Source organism: Apium graveolens, unplaced genomic scaffold, assembly GCF_009905375.1.
Source record: "Apium graveolens cultivar Ventura unplaced genomic scaffold, ASM990537v1 ctg934, whole genome shotgun sequence".
Classification (NCBI taxonomy): domain Eukaryota; kingdom Viridiplantae; phylum Streptophyta; class Magnoliopsida; order Apiales; family Apiaceae; genus Apium; species Apium graveolens.
The window spans coordinates 76,935-99,737 of record NW_027421868.1 but is presented as its reverse complement, the minus strand read 5'-3'; the positions used below and the strand labels follow the sequence as shown (position 1 = coordinate 99,737).

General features: G+C 40.9%; 2 protein-coding genes and 1 pseudogene across 2 annotated transcripts; all 3 read right to left on the bottom strand.

Moving 5' to 3' along the window:
• Window positions 1–227: 227 nt before the first annotated feature.
• On the bottom strand, window positions 228–3,454 carry LOC141705719 (protein trichome birefringence-like 9). Its single transcript, XM_074508607.1, has 4 exons — window positions 2,958–3,454; window positions 1,966–2,355; window positions 1,693–1,851; window positions 228–1,243 (listed from the first exon to the last, which is right to left on the bottom strand). The coding sequence occupies exons 1-4, from the start codon at window positions 3,389–3,391 to the stop codon at window positions 898–900; spliced, it is 1,329 nt and encodes a 442-aa protein (XP_074364708.1). The 5' UTR covers window positions 3,392–3,454; the 3' UTR covers window positions 228–897.
• Window positions 3,455–4,185: 731 nt separating this feature from the next.
• LOC141705716 (IAA-amino acid hydrolase ILR1-like 3) lies at window positions 4,186–8,511 on the bottom strand. Its single transcript, XM_074508605.1, has 5 exons — window positions 7,848–8,511; window positions 6,477–6,602; window positions 6,043–6,357; window positions 5,723–5,851; window positions 4,186–4,742 (listed from the first exon to the last, which is right to left on the bottom strand). Exons 1-5 carry the CDS (start codon window positions 8,208–8,210, stop codon window positions 4,365–4,367), a joined length of 1,311 nt encoding a protein of 436 aa, XP_074364706.1. The 5' UTR covers window positions 8,211–8,511; the 3' UTR covers window positions 4,186–4,364.
• Window positions 8,512–8,636: 125 nt separating this feature from the next.
• Window positions 8,637–11,926, bottom strand: LOC141705717 (IAA-amino acid hydrolase ILR1-like 9; annotated as a pseudogene).
• Window positions 11,927–22,803: the final 10,877 nt, after the last annotated feature.

Genomic DNA, 22,803 nt, shown 5'->3' with positions numbered 1-22,803 from the left:
GCCTGCAAAGAAGGAAGCACCAATGCGTGTTTAGTTGATTAGCATATGACACGATGCAATAATTCTAGAGTCAATTATGCAAAATGAGTTTGATTTGTGTGAAGTATCTTAGTACAACACACTTGTGCACTATTTATTGTAGAAAATATTTTTAAAATTTATGTATGTTTAACATTTTTTATTATCTTTGCAAGTTAAAAGCAAATTCCAATAGCGAACAAAAATACAAACACTCTAGTTTAAAAATCCGTAAATGTAACGAGGGCTGGAAATTTTGAGTGTTGAAACTACGGACAAACTTTCCTATAACATTCCTGTAGATTTCAGTTCCAAAATAAGAGTAGAAACTGAAATTTAAAGGTTTCTTGCAAGCAGGGTTTGTTTTACCAGTTACATCTTATTTATTTGCCTGTGCTAGAGTTTTGATTAGAGCATCATATGTAATGTACCAATATCTTCATCTATATATTCTATCACTCATATTAGCATATATTTTTATCCACAAAATCTTCAGCGAGTTCATCTTCGTGCCTTTTTTTGGTCTAAACTAATATAAACAAAGTTTCCGAATCATTACATCATGTAGTTCACTGCAGTTGACAATGCAGCAATGTTGGCAGTACCCAAAGATGCGTACCAGGTGCATGCTGCTGAAGATTTTCTTGTCTATATATTTTTCAAAAATTGATCTCTTTGAGTGCTATTAAATCGTCTCTTCTGCAGAATTCCATCCACCTATGGATCATAAATGATAGATCTGTTCAGGCAGCTCAGAAAGCTGAAGAACATGTGGAAACCACCAAGGTGAAGGGAAGGAATTGCAAATGATTAATCATGGAGGGACAAATAACTTGAAGTAGTCATAAATCCGATGAGCTTCTTCATGATAAAGTGATTCTAATTCACTCTAGCTTGGTAGTTGGTTCTGAAGCCCTTTGACAGAAGATGGGCATAGATTACTTCATTCCAAGTGTCTGGGACTCCAGGTAAGCACCAGTGGCTGCAGTCTTGTGGTGCATCAACTGGAGTGCCTGGCTCACGATGGAGGGAAGGGTGACCATCATTCCTAAACTCTGTCAGATATGTTATGTTTAAGAAGTATGCTTTTCTCCTTTTGCTTTCTATTTGTTTAACTACATGGGAAACAAACTTATTATTAGATGTCTCGGGTTCCAGCTTTGAGTAGTTTGTTTCTGGTGAGGTATTTCTGTCACAATGACCTCCATCATTCCATGTCCCATCCCTGCACAACGCCAAAAATAATATATTGTCTCAGAGGAGGCATCTAACTTAATGTTTGTGTCACTGACTTAAGCATGCAATATTAACAGAATAGACACTCATTATTGCAAAACATTGCAGTCACCGGAATTGCATTGACACTTTGTTATGCTGTTATACTTGGTGGAGGCACATTAACACTGTGGTCTCAAGTTCTGAAATGGGGAGAAAAGAAAAAGAAAAGTAATAGCTCTTTTCAAGTCATGCTACCAAGTTTTTCGCAGGGGAACAGAAACTTAAAGAAGACGAAAAATTATCTGTTCTTTTCTCTTGTTGAAAGACTTAAAGTGAGTTCATGACATAGGAGCAGCACAATTTATTGACCATAATTAAGTGAAGTTTAATTGTTCAGCTATGGTATTATACATTTCAAAGGTTAAGGTAGACAATTAGCACTTATCTATGATTTACCTGTAATGCACCGGGGAATAGCTCCTGAAGAAGATGTGGCTCGCTTTAGGATCTAAATCCTGCATCACCCACCATTTCCACGTTTCCAAGGACTTTTGAAATGCTTCCGTTAACCCCATTGTCATGTTAATGCTCTCGTTTTCCTCAAAATAGAATCCCCTGGAAATTAATGCAAAACTGTCAGAGGCTCAGCACAATTTTCTTCTTTAAACGTGCGGTTTCCCTAATTTTATGATACCAAGAAATAGAAAAAATAAGGTAACAAGTGCATACATCTTTACAGTTTTGTCTTCGTTCCACCAATGTCCTGTATTGAATACAAGAATATCTGCTTTGGTCCATCTGGAGCTAAACCAGTGAAGCTTGTCAACCTTAATGATGCCTCGAAGCCCCTGAGGTGCATCCTTAGGTATGCGTCCGATAACGACAAGGAATGGTTCGCGATAGTACTCTACTGTCAAGTTGTAGTCCTGAAATCGGATTGAAAGAAAGCCCTTATGTTTGGTTATAGGGACTCCATTTTCTTCATATATAGTAGAAATGTTTGGAACTCCTTGTGCAAGCATGCATATCAGAGATTCCCATTGGTTTCTCCCAATGGAGTCTCCAGCAAATACTATACGTCCATTTCGACTCCTCTCCAGAAAATCAGTTGCGTTAAATCTGAACAAAAAATGAGATTATTTAACTCTTCTTCTTCATTCTGCATCTTCAATTTTAACCCCTCTTGTATGTTATTTCACGTGAAAGTAGTTGCTGCCTTTGGCTTGATATCACGTTGTGATGATGTGTTTAGCATGTTATTACCATTGTTTAATACTAGTTGATGTACTTAAAACAAATGTTTAATTTAATACTAATGATGTGTTTAGTACCTTTTTTTTGTGTTTGATTAATTGATTGTCAACTAAAAACAGGTGCATCTAGAAATGTCAACAATTTATTATGAATAAAGAGTGTCGAGATTCAACAATTTGTTATCATAAAGAGTTATAAACTGATGAAAATATTGTTAAGCAAATCTTAGTTTCGATAAACTTGATTGTTATTAATGCCTAGTTCCAGATAAGCTAATTTTATATTTATAATTTTGTATAGTTTGACAGATGACTCGTGAACAGAAAAAGAGAAAGCAATATCATTCAGTTGATATGATTTATGAGATGTGTCTGCAACTCTTTTCCTCAAGTAAAGTCTACGCAGAGATCATAAAAGCCAGCGAAGAAACCACATACAATAGCAATGCCAATGCAAATAACATGTACCTGGGAAGATGACAATCTTTTGGCTGCCACCGCCAGTTTACGTAGTCCACGTCTGATCGACCATTTCTTCGACAACGAAAACCGGGATCAAGAAACGGACATTCCTCGGTGTACAATTGGCGCCAATAAGTTTCGTCCCGAACCCATTTTCCGTTTGAATAATCACAAACCTTGAAGTTTTCATCAATAGTAGTAGTAGTAGTAGTAGTATTGGAAGAAGTAGAATAGTGCTGGTTTTTGGGTAAGATTCGGGAAAAGAAAGCAAGACTAGTTAAAGAATGCGAGGGAGAAAAGAAAAAAAGACAAGTGACAAGGAGAAGAAACAAAAAGAAAAGAGAGTAATGTGTGAGGTGTTCTTTGGCCAAGAATGAATGAAAGAAAGAGTGGTGTATATGTTGTGGAGGTTGACGAGAATTAGGTTGAAGAAGATCCATACCATAAGAAATGGAGTACCAGAGGGTCACTTGCCTTGGCTTAATTACTTTGTCAGGTTTGGAGAATTTTGTGGCAGAGTTCCAGGATTAAGTTATCACTTTTTTTAACACTGGATTTTTATGTTTAAAATTTATCAAAAATACTATATTTTCTTCTTCTTCTTCTTCTTCTTCTTTTTTGCAGTTTTTACTATTTTTTTAAAATACGGTACAAACAAAATCAGTTAGATATATAATTAGTTGTATCAAGTTTCTTTTGTTGCATTTGAGGTTACGTGAAGTTACAAAAACTTGTCGAGTTTGCATCTACTTGAATCGAATTGCAGAAAACCGTATTTTTGAAAAACATTATTTTTGCAAATAAAAAAAGGATGTTTGCAATTTTATTTATTAAGTGACGGTATTTTTGCAAAAATATTTGTGGACATTTTTTAAAAAAAAGCCCTATTTTTAAAATCCTCTATATTTTGGTAAACAAAATTTTAATTATTAATTTTGATTTCATCTCTGCGCAATTGGTAAGCACCGACAAAAAGTAAACTTGGAAGCACGTCGTATAATTTTAGACAAGGCGATGGTATTTAATGCCCCAAATGTGGATTGTCGTTGAATAGATCATACCTGTATATGACAGTTTAACAACGGCATTAATGATTTAATGTGTACATGAACACAACATTTCGATCATCTTATTCTCTAAAATTTGGCTGTTTGTCAACAGTAAGAAGAATCTACTCCATAGCTAAATTTGGAGCAGGGGACTTTACCTAATGTCTTTTGCAGTAAGAAGAGTATTGCCAGAAAAATCTAACCAGGTCTTATGTTTTTATTGCTGTATAATAATTTTCCAGAATTTGCATCAATAATTGTTTACTGTTCAGTCCACAATTAACATAGACATAAAGCCCTTCAATTGATTGTGTTCATGTCCACAGTTATGATTAAATGACTTCTGAAATTTACACTATGGTGTCTACAGAGCCTTGACAGCATGGTCATCCAAGTACGATATTGCAACAATGGCGTGCAGAGCTGCTCCTATAGGAAGAACATCCTCATCCAGTACAAACTCCGGAGAATGGAGCGGCTTATCTGAGTTGAGAGTCTCGTTTTTTATACCAACAAAGAAAAATGCAGCTGGCATCTTTTGAGAAAAGAAGCTGAAATCTTCCGCTGCCATGGTCATGGAAACCTCCTGCACTTTACTCTCACCAAGCAAGATTTCACCCATCCTCTTTGCATGTCCATACAAACCTTCATCATTAATTGTCGGAGGGTAATACTTTATGCTGCCCATCATAAATTCTACTACACTGGTACATCTGTGTACAGCTGCTTGTGCCTCAATTACCTGTTATATAACAGCAACTGTGAGTGTGGTTCTACTATCACAGACATAAGTGTAGAAGCATGTTCCTTTAATAGAACAATGTGCAAAATTTACCGATAAAGGGCCGCGATTTTGTTCCAATAGAATATTACATTATCATTCACAAGCAACTTGGCAAGATGAAATCTGGAAAACTTCCCAATAAGAAATGACATGCTATGAATAGCACTAGCTACAAACACACATTTTCTGTGGTAATTTTCAAAGATGAATTTAATAGGTAAAGAGAAAAGAAGTCATGAGAAATTATCTGAAAACTTATGAACTTGTGTACAATGTAAATCGCAAAAGGTCTGGCATAGTGAGACTTAAGTTATACTTGATCTAAGGCTAATAAGACCCCAAAAAGCCATTCATGCAAACATTTGAATCTCAGAGTATTGCTGGTAACTGTTTTTCTGTTTATAATTGTAAGTATTAGTGACACTTGTGAATATTATATCAGCATGAAGTGGCAAACTTTCCCTTAAGGTCTTCATACATAGATGTTCTACACATTCAAATTAATTCACTCTTATAAGAGCTTTCTTCCAAATTAAGCATGGGAGACATTCTGATGAGAGCTTTTTAACACCTAGCAAACTTTCTACCCTGAGCTTAAAAGATTCCTTGCAGAGTTCCCCTTCAGTAACCTTTCTGCGTGTTTTCCACTAATTTTAAAGTGATCATATTTAATTCAAAGTTTGTAGGTTTGCAGAATCCCTTTTTTTGGTAAGTTTGATTTACAGAATCCTTATTTTGATTGTTGGTAATAGATTCATATAAACATCAATGTAAGAGGCTTCTTATTGCCGTGCAGGCGGGGGTGTTAGACAGGCTTACTTATCCTTGTTTGGAAATATACCTATTATCCTGTGTTCAGACATATAAATTGATGTTTCAAAGAATAGTGATTCAAGCATTTAGGAAACAAACATTATTATATTCAAAAATTATTGCACCTCTTTGATTCTTTGCTGAAGGAAGAGTAAACCTTCTAATGTCGCACTACGATAGGTGCCACCAAATCTCACTGTCTCAGGGATTACATTTCCAGTTTTACCACCTTCCATGAAAGTGACTGTGACAACCTAAACACAGTCATTAAATGCAATCACAAAAAGTTATTGTTCGAAGAGCAAATGCAAGTAATAAGGACAAATTCTGTCACGGCCTCTATTAATTTGTTTAGCTTTCATTGAATTTGACACCCTAATCTGAGCACTGAAGGATAGGCAACAAAATGATAAAATCTGTGCAAATAAGATTGTTAACAAAGTACCCGGGCCTCCAGAGGATCTGTTTCTCGTGAGACAATCTGTTGGAGTGCAAGGATTGACAAGGCCGCGGCCAGCGTTGGATCTCTAGTTTCATGGGGTGCAGCTGCATGGCCGCCAATCCCTTGAATTACTGCAGAAAACCTGGATGAACCAGCAAGAAGTGGACCTGGTTTTGAACCAATTGTACCAGTGGGCAAATCTGGCCAAACATGTAACCCAAATATGGCTTGTAGCTTGTCCACATTACTCTCTTGTAGCATATGATAAGCACCAGCATGGCCCTCTTCGCCAGGTTGGAAGACAAGGTTAATAGTTCCCTTCAATATATTTCAAACAATACCATCATCAAATGTATAAAAGATTATAAACAAACCACCAAGTTCCCTTTGAAAACATTAATTCCCTTTGACAGACATAAGTAGAGTCATAAGCTTACTTTTAACTCGGTTCTTCTGTCATTAAGCAGTTTAGCAGCTCCCAGCAGCATTGTAACATGTGCATCATGTCCACAAGCATGCATTTTACCACTAACCTTGCTTTTGTGTTCCCATTCCACCAATTCCTTTTAAATGCATATGTTGACACATAAGCAAATTAATTCTCTTTTTGAAGAACGCTATGAAAGCACTAGAATACGAACCAAAAGAAACATGTAAGATATCAATATCGAGGACCCTTTACACCACTACTTACTGCTTTTTTACATTCAATCTACCATGATTTGTTTAAATAATTTGTAGGAGGATCGGTACTCCCCGCTCTCTCTTGACTCTATTATGCACTACAACTAATTCTGATAAGAAAGTGATATACATATATGTATCATGGGAATTCTCAATCCTCTTGAATAATAAAATTAATCATAAAGTTTTCGATTAATATTACTTACCTAGCAGCAGCATAAATTTTTCACATGCTTCTAAAATTGCTTAGGTTTATAAAATTTGATTAAATAATATGTATGACTATATCTAAAGACTATCAGTAGTTTTATCTACAGAATTAAACTATTTTTCACAAAATTAGTTTCAATACATTCTCAAACTTCACACAATGTTAGTAACAAATTGCAACAAATTTTGTCCCAAGATCAACATCCCTCTTTACATAAGCGCATTCACACAAATTTGGTTTAAAGACCATCATCCATCAGCTTTGAAATTGGCATATACACTAACTTACAGCCGCATCTCCAGAAAACCTTCATTGCAATTTGCGGGGAACCTAGAAATCAACTTGTATATAGTAGTATGCACAATTAACAAAGAAGTACAAATTTAAAATTTATATAGCTCTATACAACTGCACTGAAATTATAGGTTTAACTAGGTTCAAGTAAGGGTTTTGACGAATCACTGGCACAAATTCTAATCAACTACAAATACCATTCAAAATAAAATTCTGAACTTAAACATTTTGACCTGAATTTTTCCCATTCATATTAAACGATTTGTTCAAAACAACATATATACGGTCAGTTCCGACGAGACAAAGAAATGTAATGACCAAATGTTGTGCACTAATACACTGTGTTCAAGTGCTAGTGCACCACATTATATAACTTGAAAACAAAAGGTGCACAATATTTTTTTTTGGTTCTCATTTTAAGAATAGTTCTCCCAAACATGGATAATATATACCATAAAATGTAATAACAAAATGTTGTGCACCTTAAATGCGCTGTGTTGGAGTGCACAATATTACTTAACATAAAACAAAATGTGCAGAATATTTATTTTTCGGTTCTCATATAGTTGTCGTAGGGATACGAGACATAAAATAACAGTATATATGTAGGAAAGAAGACCTGAATAGGAAGGGCGTCCATGTCAGCTCGAAGAGAAAAGAAAGGGGGTCCACCAGAACCAATAGAAGCTATGAGGCCTGTCTTAGCAACTGGCCAGTTGTAGTGTACTCCAATCGAGTCAAGCTCCGATCTAATGAGTTGACTCGTCTCGTACTCTTGAAAAGAAAGTTCAGGGTACTCATGTAATCTCCTCCGTACCTTTTTTAACCACCCGAAGAAGTTTTCATTTCTGGCCGAGTCAAGAAGCTGCTTACTCAGTATCGCAATCTCCGATTCTAACTCGGTAGCACCAACTCGTGAATTTGAGGCGGACAGAGACACTAAAACCAACACTAGATAACACAAAAGCCTTGGCTTCAACATGCTCAAACGACTTCTGTTATCAAATTCAACTCCAATTGTGTGCTTCTTTTCAGTTTTCCCCTGCTACTATATATTCTTTATTTTGTTGACAGATCTATTAAAGATTCTTAAAATTAAAGATTTTTCACCTTCTTTTTTTTGTTCAATTAAAACGACTTAGCTCAATTTCACTTATACACGTATTTGTTTGGACTCACAAATTATAATGTTTATTTATCGATAAAACTCCTCCCTTCCGTCTTATTTGGCTTTATATTGGGTTCTGTATGTAAATTAAGAAAAATTATATCGTAAAGTACGGAAATCGGTGAATATTAGGACGTGGAAGGCCTAAAAATTTAGTTTAGACGATTACTATTTAATTTAATTTCAATTGAAATTTTTTTGAACTCACAAATTATATGATTATTATGGAATAAGAATACGTTTGCTAAGAAAATTCTAAATTATGTCGCCAAATAAAATTCATGGCTTCTTCATCAGTAACTTTCAATTACAAAAAGGCACCTGCCATCTGCTGGGAATAGAAGCTGAAATCTTCTGCCCCCATACTCCCTCCAACCAAATGTTCTCCGATACTTTTTTGCATGCTTGTACATCTGTTCATCATTAACTGTCACCGGATAAGGCCTCATTTTTTCCAACAACAAGTCCACAACACCACTACACTCATGCACAGAAGCTTGCATCTCTATGATCTGTTAGCAACAAGTTCATACAATTACTACCTATGATATGAGTGCCCGAAAATTGCTCAACATAAACTAAATACATCAAACGGAATAAATACACACACATTTTTATCTTTCCTACTCTCCATTTTTTGTATTTTCTTTCTGATGACTGATAGTCCACCTGGATTCTAAAAGTTCTGTTTCGACAGAAAACAGCCCTCCTGGTTAAATGGATGGCAGCCCCTAGCCAGTGTAATGAATTTAGGTTATAAGAACTTTAGTCTCATCTGTTTTGAAATTCAAGACATGTTTCTTTGATGATTTGTAATGGCCAGTTTGTATTTGGAACTGTTGGGGCTACTGATTTATTTATAATATGAATAATTTATTTCTAGTTTTTAAAGAATTACCTCTCTGATTCTTTGCTGAGCTTGGGAAAAACCATCAGTGCTCATGCTTCGATATGTTCCTCCAAATTTCACAATCTTCGGTATCACATTTCCTGCTTGACCACCCGCTACGAACCCAACTGAGACCACCTATATGCATCACAAAAATTTAGCATATTCCCACTTCATAAACAAATCAAGAAAGTTGTAAGTTTATATATAATTTGTGAAATATTTTGTACTGTAAAGATAGGTACCATGGCCTCTAACGGATCAGTTTGGCGGGAAACTATCTGTTGAAGTGCAAGGATTGCCATAGATGCAGCCACAACTGGATCTTTAGTTCTGTGGGGGCTTGCTGCATGTCCACCTTCCCCTTTAATACTGGCTATGAACCTGCCGGCGCTGGCCAAAATTGGACCAGGTTTGGAGCCTATTGTGCCGGTAGGCAGGGACGGATCAACATGTAAACCAAAAATAGCCTGCGACCCGTCTAAAGCGCCTTCCTTTAGCATATGGTAAGCTCCACCTTGTCCCTCTTCAGCAGGTTGAAATACCAGTTTGACAGAACCCTTAAATACAATTTGAGCAATAATGTTTACTAGAAAGCATCGACGAATCAAATGTTTATATAACTATGTTTACCTTTAATTCATCTCGTCTGTGTTGGAGCAACTTGGCTGCCCCAAGCAACATTGTTGTGTGAGCATCATGCCCACAAGCATGCATTTTGCCATCAATATTACTCTTATGCTCCCACTCAACTAATTCCTGGAATACAAAACAAAAAATGAGACTGAAAGAGAAACAGAAATGCAATTTTTTTTTTTGTTTTATAAGTCTCTTTCACTTTTATGAGAGTGGAAACTCTATTTTTAAGTGCCAATATCATTTTTTAAAGATCAAATTAATCACCGCGACTAAAGCACAACTAAAATACCACAAAGATATTTTTGAACTCTCTAACAAGCTCCATCTTTATTATACCACAATCAATTTGTGAAGCACAAAGAATCAATCTGGATGATGAGTTATGACCATTCTAATATTCTCAGTAACAGGTAAACTATGGAGAGCTAGCCAGCATCAGCTATATGTCACCCACCCACCTCGGATATTCAAGAAACTATCAGGAGTTAGGACTAAATTATTTTCAAAAGCAACCAATCTCCACTGCCATGTTATACAATCAAGACCTCAGAGTTATTAAACATCACACCCTCCCCACTGATTCAAACAAAAAGCATTTAGAATATCTGCATTTCATGATTTCGATGATACCAATATAAATATTTTAATTCACTGTGAATTGCACAAAGTAATGCATAGATTTGAAAACTAACAAAAAGACAATGGACCCCGATTAACCTAAGCATGCTTCTTTTCCAAACAGCAATAATTTTTTAATATAAGCGTGCTTTCTAGTTTTTCTGGCTTTTATAAGAATTAATAACGGTGTTAATCAAAATGCTTGAGATTGCTACTTGCACACCAGTGTCTTCCCCTAATACGTGCAAATTAGATACGAATTATTTCTATTAAAAGATAAGACCTGAATAGGAAGGGCATCCATGTCAGCTCGAAGAGAGAAGAAAGGGGGTTCCCCAGAGCCAATAAAAGCAACCACTCCTGTTTTGGCCACTGGCCAGGTGTAGTGAATTCCAAGCAAGTCGAGTTCTGATCTAATTAGCTGACTTGTATTGTACTCTTCAAATGCAAGCTCCGGGTACTCATGTAATCTCCTTCGAACCCTTTTTAACCATCTAAAGAAATCTTCTTCTCTGGCCATTTCCAGCAATTGCTTGCTCAGCAACCCAATATCCAATTCAGAACTAGTTGTCTCTGCAACACGCCATAGATTGAAGGTTGTGAAAACCAATAGCACCATCACCATGAAATAGCCGAAAGGGTAGAATCTCTTCTTGCTTATGTGTTGTGTAAATTCCATTTGTTCAACTTCTTATTAAAGAACTGAGTAGTTTGTTTCAAAAAGACATTTGCTGGAAGGTAAGAAACGGAGAAGATGTCATATTAAGACAATACAGTTTACATGCAAAGTAACCTATAACAACAGACCTTATACTGAACAACCACTCTCTCAAGTCAACCCTTATTCGTGATGTTTATATCTAAGGAGGTCGAATCTTTACATATCAATTAACAGTCCTAAAAAAGACAGAGACTTGGATCAGCTAGATTTGAATCAACAATAAGAGCTTCACATACCAGAAGACTACCAATGATAATATTATTATTAAGAATTATCAGTTGTGAAAAAATAACAGTTTCCCTTCACAATTAAGAAATTGAAAATGCAATTTGGCTACACCAAATAACATTTCTTGTTTCACACCAAAGCTTTTAGTGGTAAACTGGACACCTTAATATTTGGTCAGAATTGGTTATGTAATAAACACACTATTGAGCAACTAGAAGTATGAAACCAAGACAAAACAAATATATAGATAGCTGAAGAAGGTAGTTTACCAAAAGCTTTTGCTTAATGAATCTGACCACCCTCTATCCAGTGATAATAACTGCTGGTGAACTACTGAACTGGCTTCTGCTTATTAGAAACTATCAGAAACCAATCCAACAGTGGATTTCAACAACATACTACAGTATGTGTTTATAGTTATGAATTAAAATAAGTTTATTAGGTGAGGAATATTTAAAATAGCTGATGACTTATGGTTGTGGTTGTTTTGTCAAGTAGACATTGACAGCTTGTTTTGTTGTGAAAATGTGAAATACTGGATCAAATCAGACACAAGATATTTAATTCATGCAAAAATTCCTTCCTTTGTTTGCAAAAATGCGAAAATATACTCTTATTATGATCAGAATCAACAAAATAAAATTTTGATTAAAATTATTAACTAATCGAATACCACATCAGAATTTTACTGCACAACCAGTAGTGGCATAAAGTTTACAAAAAAGACTCCAGTGGTACCACCGGAATTGAGCCATTGATCTCGAGTAATTGGTTGAACTCAAGAATGACGGGCCAGAAGTAACCAAACCCAAATAAAGGAACAGCAGCCCAAAGAGATAACATGGTCCCCGGTGTCACGTGGCACAGGATAAAAGAATCAACTGTCTCATATTATCCAAAATGGAACAATTGCATCCAGCCGTCCATAGGTAAAGATCCCAAGGCAACTCTAATGGAGAAAGGACACCTGACCACACAGGCCATCTGAACCGTCCAATCAATCACCAACCAAGAATGATCAAAGGCCAGGATGAAGAGGTACAAACCCCAAAAACCCTAAATCTTGGGACCTATAAAAGGCCCCAAAAAGAGGGTTTTAGGGGTTGAAAAACATTTGACTGCTACACACCTATACACACACCATTACACATATTTTGAATAGCTCCTTCTTCCCTCTTCTTCTTCTTCTTCTTCAAGAAATCCTATTTCTTACTCTCACACCGGAGTTGCCGCGGGAAACAACCCCCTTCCGGTTCTGTTTTACAGAGACCCCTACCTAGCAGATTAACCTCACCCCGACCGCTACGGAAGCTGGACTCTAGCTTACGTGGGAAAGGAGAAGACCCGGAAAGAAACAGAGTTATCATTGGCGCTATAAGGAGGGGACGAACCTCCGGTGGTGTGGTGTCATCTCCAGCTACATTACACAGCTCCAAAAGCCAAGGAAAGCCTCTCTCCGGTAAGAACAAAACCCTCATTCACTTCACAGCTCACTTTTCTTATTTTTCCCTCTAGAACATTCACACACCCGTTACTATCTCCCATAATCTGTTCTGAAACTAATGACCACGAGAAAAAGAAAAACTTCGATCTCCGGAACTATTCAGCCCACCATTGCCCCGCCCAGGGACGGGGAGATGGAAGATATAGAAGAAGAGCCCCTCATAACTCGTGCCTCATCTCAGCTCTAACCCGGGGATCAGAGGATAACTATAGAGAAAGCAGCCCACAAGTATGCTGAAACCTCTACAAACCCTTGGGGAAACATGACCCCGGAGCAGATTCAAGCGGCTATGGAGCTGTGGAAGGAAAAGGACAAGGCTCCTGAAACCCGTCCCGGGGACCAGGAAGAGCACTCGGAAGAATCTCGGGGCTCAGTCTTGGACCGAATTGGCAGAACTAAGAGGCCATCAGAGGACGCCTGAGACGAGATCAAGAGGGCCACACTCCGGGACCGCATCCGGAAGGAAGAAGAGGCCAAGGCGAAAGCTAACATTGAAAAGAGGGTCCAAGAGGAGGAAGCCAAACTAAAGAAGAAGACACGCCGGATTCATGTCTCTTCGGATTCAGAACCAGAGAAGGAATCTAAGCAGGAGCAAATGGTCCGGGTTCTCCGGGATCTCAAAAGAAAAGTGGAAGGAGACGTGGAAGTCGGGGCGGCGGCCACGCCCTTCACCAGAAAGCTGGAATCCACCCCAAGGGAACCAACACTCAAACACTTCAACTTCGACTCTTTTGACGGGCTTTCCGACCCTGAAGAACATCTCAACTACTTTGAACAGATGTCAAACAAATATGATTACAATGACCTCACCAAATGTCATTTCTTCGCTTCAACACTAAAGGGAGGGGCGCAGAAATGGTTCAGCAGAATCTCCTCCCGGAGCATCGACTCTTGGAAGGACTTCCGGGAGATATTTCTCAAGAGGTTCAGGGCGAACTGCATGAACGAGCTCCAGATGTGCCACTTGGAAACCATTCAACAAAGAAGCAGAGAAACTCTACCAGAATTCATCAAAAGGTTTCAAGAATCAGTCAACCAGCTCTCCAACCTGGAGGAGAAGGAAGCCGTGAATATTTTCCGGCATAATCTCCACCCGGTTTCATGCGAAGGCTACGTGAAGGACCTGATCCATAAGGAGCCCCCAAGCCTTGCTTCGGCTTATGCGATGGCTTCGAAGTTTATCAAGGTAAATGACTTCCTCACCTCGATGAAGATGAACAGGCGGATCCGGGATGATGATGAGTCTCCGGAACGCCGCTCCACCTACAGAAAAGAAAAGAGACACAGGACGGACAGATAGACCAATTATGTGCAGCAATCTCGGGGGACCCCACCCCGGGATGACTACTCCAGACCACAGAAGATTGAAAGGAAGCCGAAGCCCAAGCCCAAAAGGGAGCCAAAACCGGAGCCCGAATGGACTCCACTCAACCAGCCCCGGGCCGATATTTTGAGAGAAGTCAAGGGAAAACTCTTTTATTACCCCCGAAGCCGCTGCTGGCACCCCCGGAAACAGGGCCCGAGATAAACATTGCGGGTATCACGAGGATCATGGCCACACCACGGAGAACTGCTTTTCTTTTAAAATGTTCATTGAAGACCAAATCAAAAAGGGCAACATGAACCAGTACCTACAAAGAAGACTAGATGACAGAGATAAGCCCTCTAGTGGCGGGAAACACGTGGTCAGCATGATCTTCGGAGGAACCTCCTCCCCACCCCGGAGTCCAGATGTGGACAATGATGTCTTGATGATCCAACCTGCTGAAGATGAACGCATATATTTCTCTAATGCCGATTATGAGGGTCTGGATCCCGAGCACAACCAAGCCTTGGTCGTGACTCTCGACGTTGCCGACAATGAGGTACAAAGAATTTTGGTTGATAACGGTTCCTCAGCTAACATTGTCTTTGAGCATACCCTTAACAGGATGAATTTGGGACACCTCTGCATGGATCCATGCCTCAAAGACCCTCTCTATGGATTCGGGAACAATATGATCCCGATCCGCGGGGTAATATACCTCCCCGTGGTCTTTGGTGTCGCACCCCGACAGGTATCTCATGTCATGAAGTTCTACGTGATAAGTGTTGCATCCTCTTACAACATGATTCTGGGAAGACCCACCATCACCAAGCTCCGGGCCATCCCGTCTACAATTCACTTGAAGCTAAAGTTTCCCACCCTGGGAGGCATCGAAGAACTCAGAGGGGACCGGGGCACATCTGGAAAATGCTACGGACAAGCACTGGTCATGGCCGAAACTGACCCAGAAAACAGAAAGAGGGCAATGGCCTTACCCAAAGGCCAAAGCCGCAAGAAGCATCGCGAACATCTCAGCAAAAGGCTAAAGTTGGATGTCAACATGATAGAGGATTCGGGATACAGCGTAACCAACGCCGATGCCCGGATACAGAAAATTGTGGAAATAAAAGAGAAAATCAAGGTAGAACCTGATGCCCAGACGGTGAAGATAGAGTTGGAGCCCGGGAACCCCATCCGGAAGTTGAAAATTGGAAAAGGCCTAGAGACATCCTTCCAGGAAGAGCTCATCTTGCTGTTAAGGGAATATACGGATGTATTCGTATGGGCACCGGAAGATATGCCCGGAATTGACCAATCTGTGGTAATGCACAGTCTGGACGTAGACCCGAGGAAAAGACCGATCAAACATAAAAGGAGAAACTTTGCCCCCGAGTGACAGCAAGCAATAGACGAAGAAATAGAGAAGTTGCTCAGGGTCGACATCATCTGCGAAATCAAGTATCCCGACTGGCTCTCCAATGTGGTGCTAGTCAAGAAACCGAATGGAAAGTGGAGAATGTGTGTCGACTACACGAGCCTCAACGCTGAATGCCCCAAAGATTCATATCCCCTCCCAAACATTGATCAGCTAATCGACGCAACTTCAGGCCACACCATGCTCAGCTTTATGGACGCCTTTTCAGGATACAACCAGGTCTGCATGAATCCCGAAGACATCGCCAAAACAGCCTTCATCATTCATAGGGCAGTATATGCCTTCATCATGATGCCCTTCGGGCTCATTAACGCCGGAGCCACCTACCAGAAAATGATGAACACAATTTTCAAAAGCCAACTGGGGAGGAACATGGAGTCTTATATGGACGACATGATTTCCAAGTCGCTCACAGTCCCGGATCATATAAAGGACCTCAAGGAGTGTTTCGACAACCCGAGGAGATATAACATGAAGTTGAACCAGGAGAAGTGTGCTTTTGGAGTACCTTCGGGCAAATTCCTGGGCTTCTTGGTCAGTGAAAGAGGAATATAAGCAAACCCGAAAAAAATCAACGCCATAATAGAAATGAAGATACCTCACACTCAGAAGGATATCCAGAAGTTGGTTGGGTGCCTGGCGGCCCTACGCAGGTTCATCCCGAAGCTGGTGGAAAGATGTATCTCATTCTTCGAGTTACTAAAAGGCGCCCGGAATAAGAAGTTAGTGGATTGGACCCCAGAATGCCACGCAGCTTTTGAAGAAATCAAGAGGCACCCCTCGGTGCTATCAAAAGCCAAGCCCGGCGAGCCTTTATCCCTCTACATCGCCGCCGGCCCCAAGGCTGTCTCTTCGGCCCTAGTACGGGAGGAAGGAGGAATGCAAAGCCCCATCTACTATGTCAGCCAAGTCCTCAAGGACACCGAGACTCGGTACCCAAACTTGGAAAAATTCGCCTTGGCCCTTGTACACTCCAGCAGGAAGCTGAGACAATACTTCCAAGGCCGAGAAATTAGGGTGGTCACAGATCAGCAGCTCAGGAAGATCATCCACAAGTCAGACGCCTCCGGAAGGATAGTTAACTGGGCCATTAAATTAAGCCAATTTAACATCAAATTTGTGCCAAGGACGGCGATAAAGGCCCAGGCCTTAGCGGAATTCATTATGGAATGCACCTTCCCGGAGCTGCAACCACCCGCTTCCCATGAGATAGCCCAAGAAGAAGCCAACCCAGGAACGAATTGCTAGAAACTCTACGTGGACGGATCATCCACGGCCGAAAGGTCCGGAGCGGGCCTCATCCTAATCAGCCCGGAGGGCTTCACCATTCAACATACAATAACTTTTGCCTTCAAGGCAACGAACAATCAGGCGGAATATTAGGCACTCATCTCCGGGCTCCAATTGGCAAAATCTCTTGGTATTTCAAAGATGATCGTCTACAGTGATTCTCAGATTGTGGTCAAGCAAACCAGTGGAGAATATATTGCGAAAGATCCAACATTGGCACAATACCAGGCAATGGTGCAGAATATCCTAGAAGCCACCCCCAACATCACCATACTTCAGATCAACAGAGAAGAGAACTCCAAAGCAGACGAGCTGTCCAAGCTCGTACAAAATACTTCGGACCTCGCTAGTTCAGTGTACTTCGAAGAACTCAAGGCACCCAGCATAGAGCCAGCTGAGGTCCTGTGCATCGGGAGCTCAGACAATTGGATGACCCCCTACATAGCTTACTTAAGGGACGGGACGCTCCCGGAAGACCAGAACAAGGCCAGATACTTAAAGCACAAAGCTGCTCATTTCTTCTTGAAAGACGGTTAGTTATACAGAAGAACCTTTTCAGCACCCATCCTGAAGTGTGTGGACCCGGATGAGGCAAATTATTGCCTCCAGGAAGTTCATGAAGGCATCTACGGAGACCACCTGGAGGCCAAAGCTCTAGCTTACAAAGTCATCAGGCAAGGATATTACTGGCCCACAGTCCACTCCGACTCCATCGCCTATGTTAAGAAGTGCGCCCAGTGCCAAAAAATCAGCAACGTCCCCAGACAAAGCCCCAGCCTGCCATCATCGGTATTATCTCCGATCTCATTTGTTGTTTGGGGCATAGATATCATGGGCCCCTTTCCCCGAGCGAAAGGTGACCTCCGCTATGTCTTGGTAGCCATTGATTACATGACAAAGTGGGCAGAAGCTAAGGCCATAAGGACAATCAATCAACAAGATTGTATCAAGTTTATGGATACAATCGTCATGAGGTTCGGGATCCCGGTAATTCTCAGTCTCCGACAATGGTCCACAGTTCGTCGGGTCCGACTTCGAAGCATATTTGAAAGAGCTCGGAATCAAGCAAAAAAGGGCATCGGTTGCACACCCTCGGGGAAATGGACAGGTCGAAGTAACTAACAGAACCATACTCTGGGGCCTGGAAAAAATACTAGAAGAGTCCAAGAAAACTTGGCCTGATGAGCTTCCGAAAGTCCTGTGGTCCTACAGAACCACCCCCAGGATGGGAACCAATGAAACCCCCTTCAAGCTTGCATACGGCACCGAAGCTCGCATACCAGTCGAAACCGGGTCCCCCTCCCACAGGGTCATCAATTTCGATGAGATCTCAAACATCGAAGGACTCAAGACCAACCTGGAGCTCCTAGACGAAGTAAGAGACAAGGCAGTAAAAAGGATGGAAAGCTACAAAGAAAAGACAAATCTCTACTTCGCGAAGAAGGCAAAAATCAGAGAGTATAAAGCGGGAGACTCGGTACTCCGACACACCGAGGCCTCGAACCCAACCAATCAAGGAAAACTGCAACCCAAATGGGAAAGCCCCTATATGGTTAAGGAAGTGCTCTACAAGCTAAGCTATCTCGGCGGAACCGAAGTCCCAAACACTTGGCACGGGGCCCGCCTAAGGAAATTCTACCAGTAAAGGTAGGGCACACAGTCCGGGATCTCCTCTACTTTTAGGCTATAACAGCTTGATGTAACTTTTAACATTTTCCCCGAAATGTATTTTTGCTTTATTATGATTTAAATAAAAACTTTGCTTCGAGCACCCCATAGCTCTGAATAATCTCGTTGTCATATGATTACTGTCGCCATATTACAAAATTTTATTCAGTTAAAATTTTAAACCCCATCCCGGGGACCATAACACAAACTATGTGTACTTACAAAAATTTTATCCAGTTAAAATTTTAAACCCCATCCCAGGGACCATAACACAAACCATGTGTACTTACAAAAATTTTATTCAGTTAAAATTTTAAACCCCATCCCGGGGACCATTACACAAACCATGTGTACTTACAAAAATTTTATCCAGTTAAAATTTTAAACCCCATCCCGGGGACCATAACACAAATCATGTGCACTTACAAAAATTTTATTCAGTTAAAATTTTAAACCCCATCCCGGGGACCATTACACAAACTATGTGTACTTAGAAAAATTTTATCCAGTTAAAATTTTATACCCCATCCTGGGGACCAGTACATAAACCATGTGTACTTAGAAAAAATTTCAAACACAAGACATCAAAAACCAGATACGGAAATGGAAATATATTTACATACATTCCCGAGGAAAACCAGGCCCCGGGATAAATTCAAACCAGAGTTATACGAAATCCAAATAACAAGTCTAAAAGCCACAAGGGCTAATTCTGAAATGACAGCAAACTATGAAAAACAAATTACAAGGCACAAAGCCTGGGTCTTCATTCTTCAGTTCTCGGGAGGAGGAGTCCTCTCGCAGCCTTCTTCGGGAGGCGGAGGCGGCTGTGCCCCGGAAGTACCCGCCTCAGCAGCTTTGGCTTCTTCACGACGGAGCTCTTCTGCGAGGTATAGCTCTACGAATCCGTCCATATCACCACCTGGATTCTCATCCAGATAAGCAGAAGCAATGTCCCAGCAAATGTTGACCTTCTCAAAGATCTTGTTGTTGAGCTCCTCGTAGTAAGCTGGGGTACCCCGGAAGGACTCAAGCACCTCCTCTTCCCGGGGCCTGGCAACAAGCTTTTTCTTCAAGTTCTCCACCTCCGCCCGGAGGGATACAACCACCTGCTCAGCAGCCTCCCGAGTTTTCATCGCCTCAACAACAACCTTCTTATGCTCACAGGACTCCCTCTCCTTTACCTCCCGGTACTTGGTGAATGTTTCCTTCTCCTTAGACAGCTCCTTCACCGCGGCTTTATTTTTTGCCTCCCTTATACGGTAATTATGAAGAATGGTGGAACAGCCGCTGATCCGAGCGTTGGCCTGAAAATAAACGACTCAGTACTAATGCAAAGATAGGAATGAAAATAATAAGGGAACAGTCTTACCTCCGAAACATCCCGAACAAGATGATCAAGGAAGGTATCCAGATCCTCCTTGACATAGCAATCGAAGTCAGCAGGGGTGGCATAGTTCTCAAACATCTTACTCCGGCGATCATCCAACATCATTCGGGCTAAGAGGTTCTTCAAAGCATCCTCCTCCACCAACTTTTGGCTTTCCTCCTCGGTAGGGCCCAAAGAAGAAACCCTCCTACGTTGGGGGGTTCTGGAACCACCAGCAACTTCCTCCACAGCCTTCCTCTTGCGAGGATTCAAAGTTCCAACCTCTTCATCGTCCAACTTCAGCACCTCAACCTCCTCGAACTCTGGGACAATAGGTGTATTAACCACCGGGGCACTTTGCCTTACACTATTTCCCGAGGAACCAGCATCCCGGGCCTGAGAGCCAGTACCCACACCAGCTATCTTCTTTCCCGAGTCCAACTGCACAGTGCCACCGATCTTTTTGAACCTTCCGGCCAAATCCTTGAATTGTTGCAACATAGCGTGATGGAAAGGGTTAAGGAAGGGAAGACCTGCACAAGGAACAATGATTTTAAAAAGAAGTACCAGGGAAAAGATATACATCAAGAAAAGTACAAGGAAAAAACTACTAATGTAAAACACTTACAGCCAACATTAAACAATGTTTGGTTATTTAAAAAGGTATCCCGGGTCCACTGGGCACCAAGAGCAACCACAAAATCATACATATTCACCAGGGCATCTCCATCGAGCCGCTCGGATGGGAACCTGTTATTTTTTAAAGCAGTTTTGTACAAAGACATAAACTCCAGGTCCCAGCCCCGGACGAAGACGAACTCCTAGTGCCAGCCCCGGAGCGAGTTCAACATAAAGACGGGTGTTTTTTTGGCATCGGAAGGGAGCCCACAACCATCTATATTAAAGGTAAACTCAAAAAGGGGAGGTAAGGTGGACTTCTTAATCTTAAAAAGGTAGTGGAAAAGTTTAAATGTGGGAAGCTACTTCTTTACATGGCAGCAGGCAAGGAACCAAGAAATCCACTTAACAGAATTCGGGGCCAACTGGGTGAAAGGTATCCCGTAGACATCACGACATAGAGACTTGGCAAATTGATGAAGGTTGGGCCTCATACTACGTAGATGCTCTAGAGGAATTCCTACCCAACCACCAATGGGGCGGTGATAAACCCTCTCGTGAGGCTCGGGCCACCTCCACTCCATATCATCCCCGAAATGGAAAATGGCCTTCACTAGATCATCTATCTGCTGAAAGGTATACTCAGAGAGGTCGGGATGACGGGGAGCTGGAACATATCTAGTCCCGGGAGCATTATAGAAAAGTTGATCCATACGGGCCCCATCATAAGGTTCTATGCCCCCGGGCCTGTAAGCGGTAGTAAGGTCCCTGAAGTAGTAATCGTCGGGAGGACTATTCTCACGGGTATGAACAAAGTAATGATCTATATATACCCAAGACCCATCTCTTCTACCCAAAGTCTGCCCGGGGTTTAAAAGGAAGGTAGGCAACTCCTCAACTACAGCTTGGCGACGGGGAGGCATATTTTCTGGTTCCGGGGAAGAGTCACTCGAAGAATGTTCAGGAAATCCAAAATGGGGACGGTCAGGTCTACGTTTAAGGTTAGCCAATTGTTTCCTTCTACCCCTCCTAACCATATAACCCCGGAGTCTATGCCATTTCGGGAAGAAAAGGAAAAAGAAAGAAACACAAAAGCTACTCAGAAACAGTTAACCTTAAAATCAAAACACCAAAGTACATCACACAACCTATACATACATATATACGCCTACAACACATGTCACGAACAGTCACAAAAACAAAGAACAAGCCCAGATTTTTGCATAAATTAAACCTCCTATTCGTACAAATACAGACACCAAAACACAAACCTAGATTCACTACAAACATCAACTGTTTCTATGCAAACAAAAAATATAAATCCAAACAATAAACAACAACCCGTTCGATTCACCAAAACTCGACACAACAAAAATAAACTGATTCAGATGCTTGGACACACATGCATTCTAAGAACTCAGACTACAAGTATTTGTTAAACAATCACGAGAAAGAAAAGAATGAAGAAAAGTTCGAAAACTTATAAGAAAGCAGGAGAAATAAGGCGGCTTCAAAGAGAAAAGCTCGCAAATTCACCTTGGAGAAAAGTTGCAGAGAGTTTTTGTCTTTGTAATTGCGTAAAGAAAAAAGAAATGACAAATGTGGAGTATTTATAGGCACAAATGAAGAGGTAACCCACTCAACTGCCACACAATAGTGTCCGTCGAATGAAGACACGTGGCACAATCCTGAGCGTCCAGAAAATAACTGCTACAATTAATGATTACGTCACTGTAATTATTTAACAGGCGCGGCTTTTGAGGATAAAAGGGGAGAAAAACTGCAACGTTTCGTATATATACATATACGCACACATATATTCGTACAAGAAGCTCAACCGCCGCCTGACACTCCGGGGAAAGCACTAAAGTACTACCCACCTGTCGCATCTGCACCCAGTCACCCAAACGCAACCCCGGGGACTTGTATCCAACAACACCCAGGGGTTAGGGGCCACAAATCAAAGGAAAAAATGATCAAATTTTTCCAAATGACAAAAACCAAAAGACCTACCTAAACACAATCCCGGGGACTTGTATCCAACAACACCCCGGGGTTAGGGGCCACAAATCAAAGGAAAAATGATCAAATTTTTCCAAAATGACAAAAACCAAAAGGCCTA

Bases quoted from the DNA above. Each gene is read 5' to 3' on its own strand.
- LOC141705719 (XM_074508607.1), bottom strand. From the start codon at position 3,391: ATGGATCTTCTTCAACCTAATTCTCGTCAACCTCCACAACATATACAC. The intron at 2,356-2,957 runs GTACATGTTATT...TTTTTTGTTCAG, and splicing joins AAAGATTGTCATCTTCCCAG to ATTTAACGCAACTGATTTTC. The intron at 1,244-1,692 runs GTAAATCATAGA...GGCGTTGTGCAG, and splicing joins TATTCCCCGGTGCATTACAG to GGATGGGACATGGAATGATG.
- LOC141705716 (XM_074508605.1), bottom strand. From the start codon at position 8,210: ATGTTGAAGCCAAGGCTTTTGTGTTATCTAGTGTTGGTTTTAGTGTCT. The intron at 6,603-7,847 runs GTCTTCTTTCCT...TGCATTTAAAAG, and splicing joins TGGACGCCCTTCCTATTCAG to GAATTGGTGGAATGGGAACA. The intron at 4,743-5,722 runs GTGCAATAATTT...GTTATATAACAG, and splicing joins TTCAGCAAAGAATCAAAGAG to GTAATTGAGGCACAAGCAGC.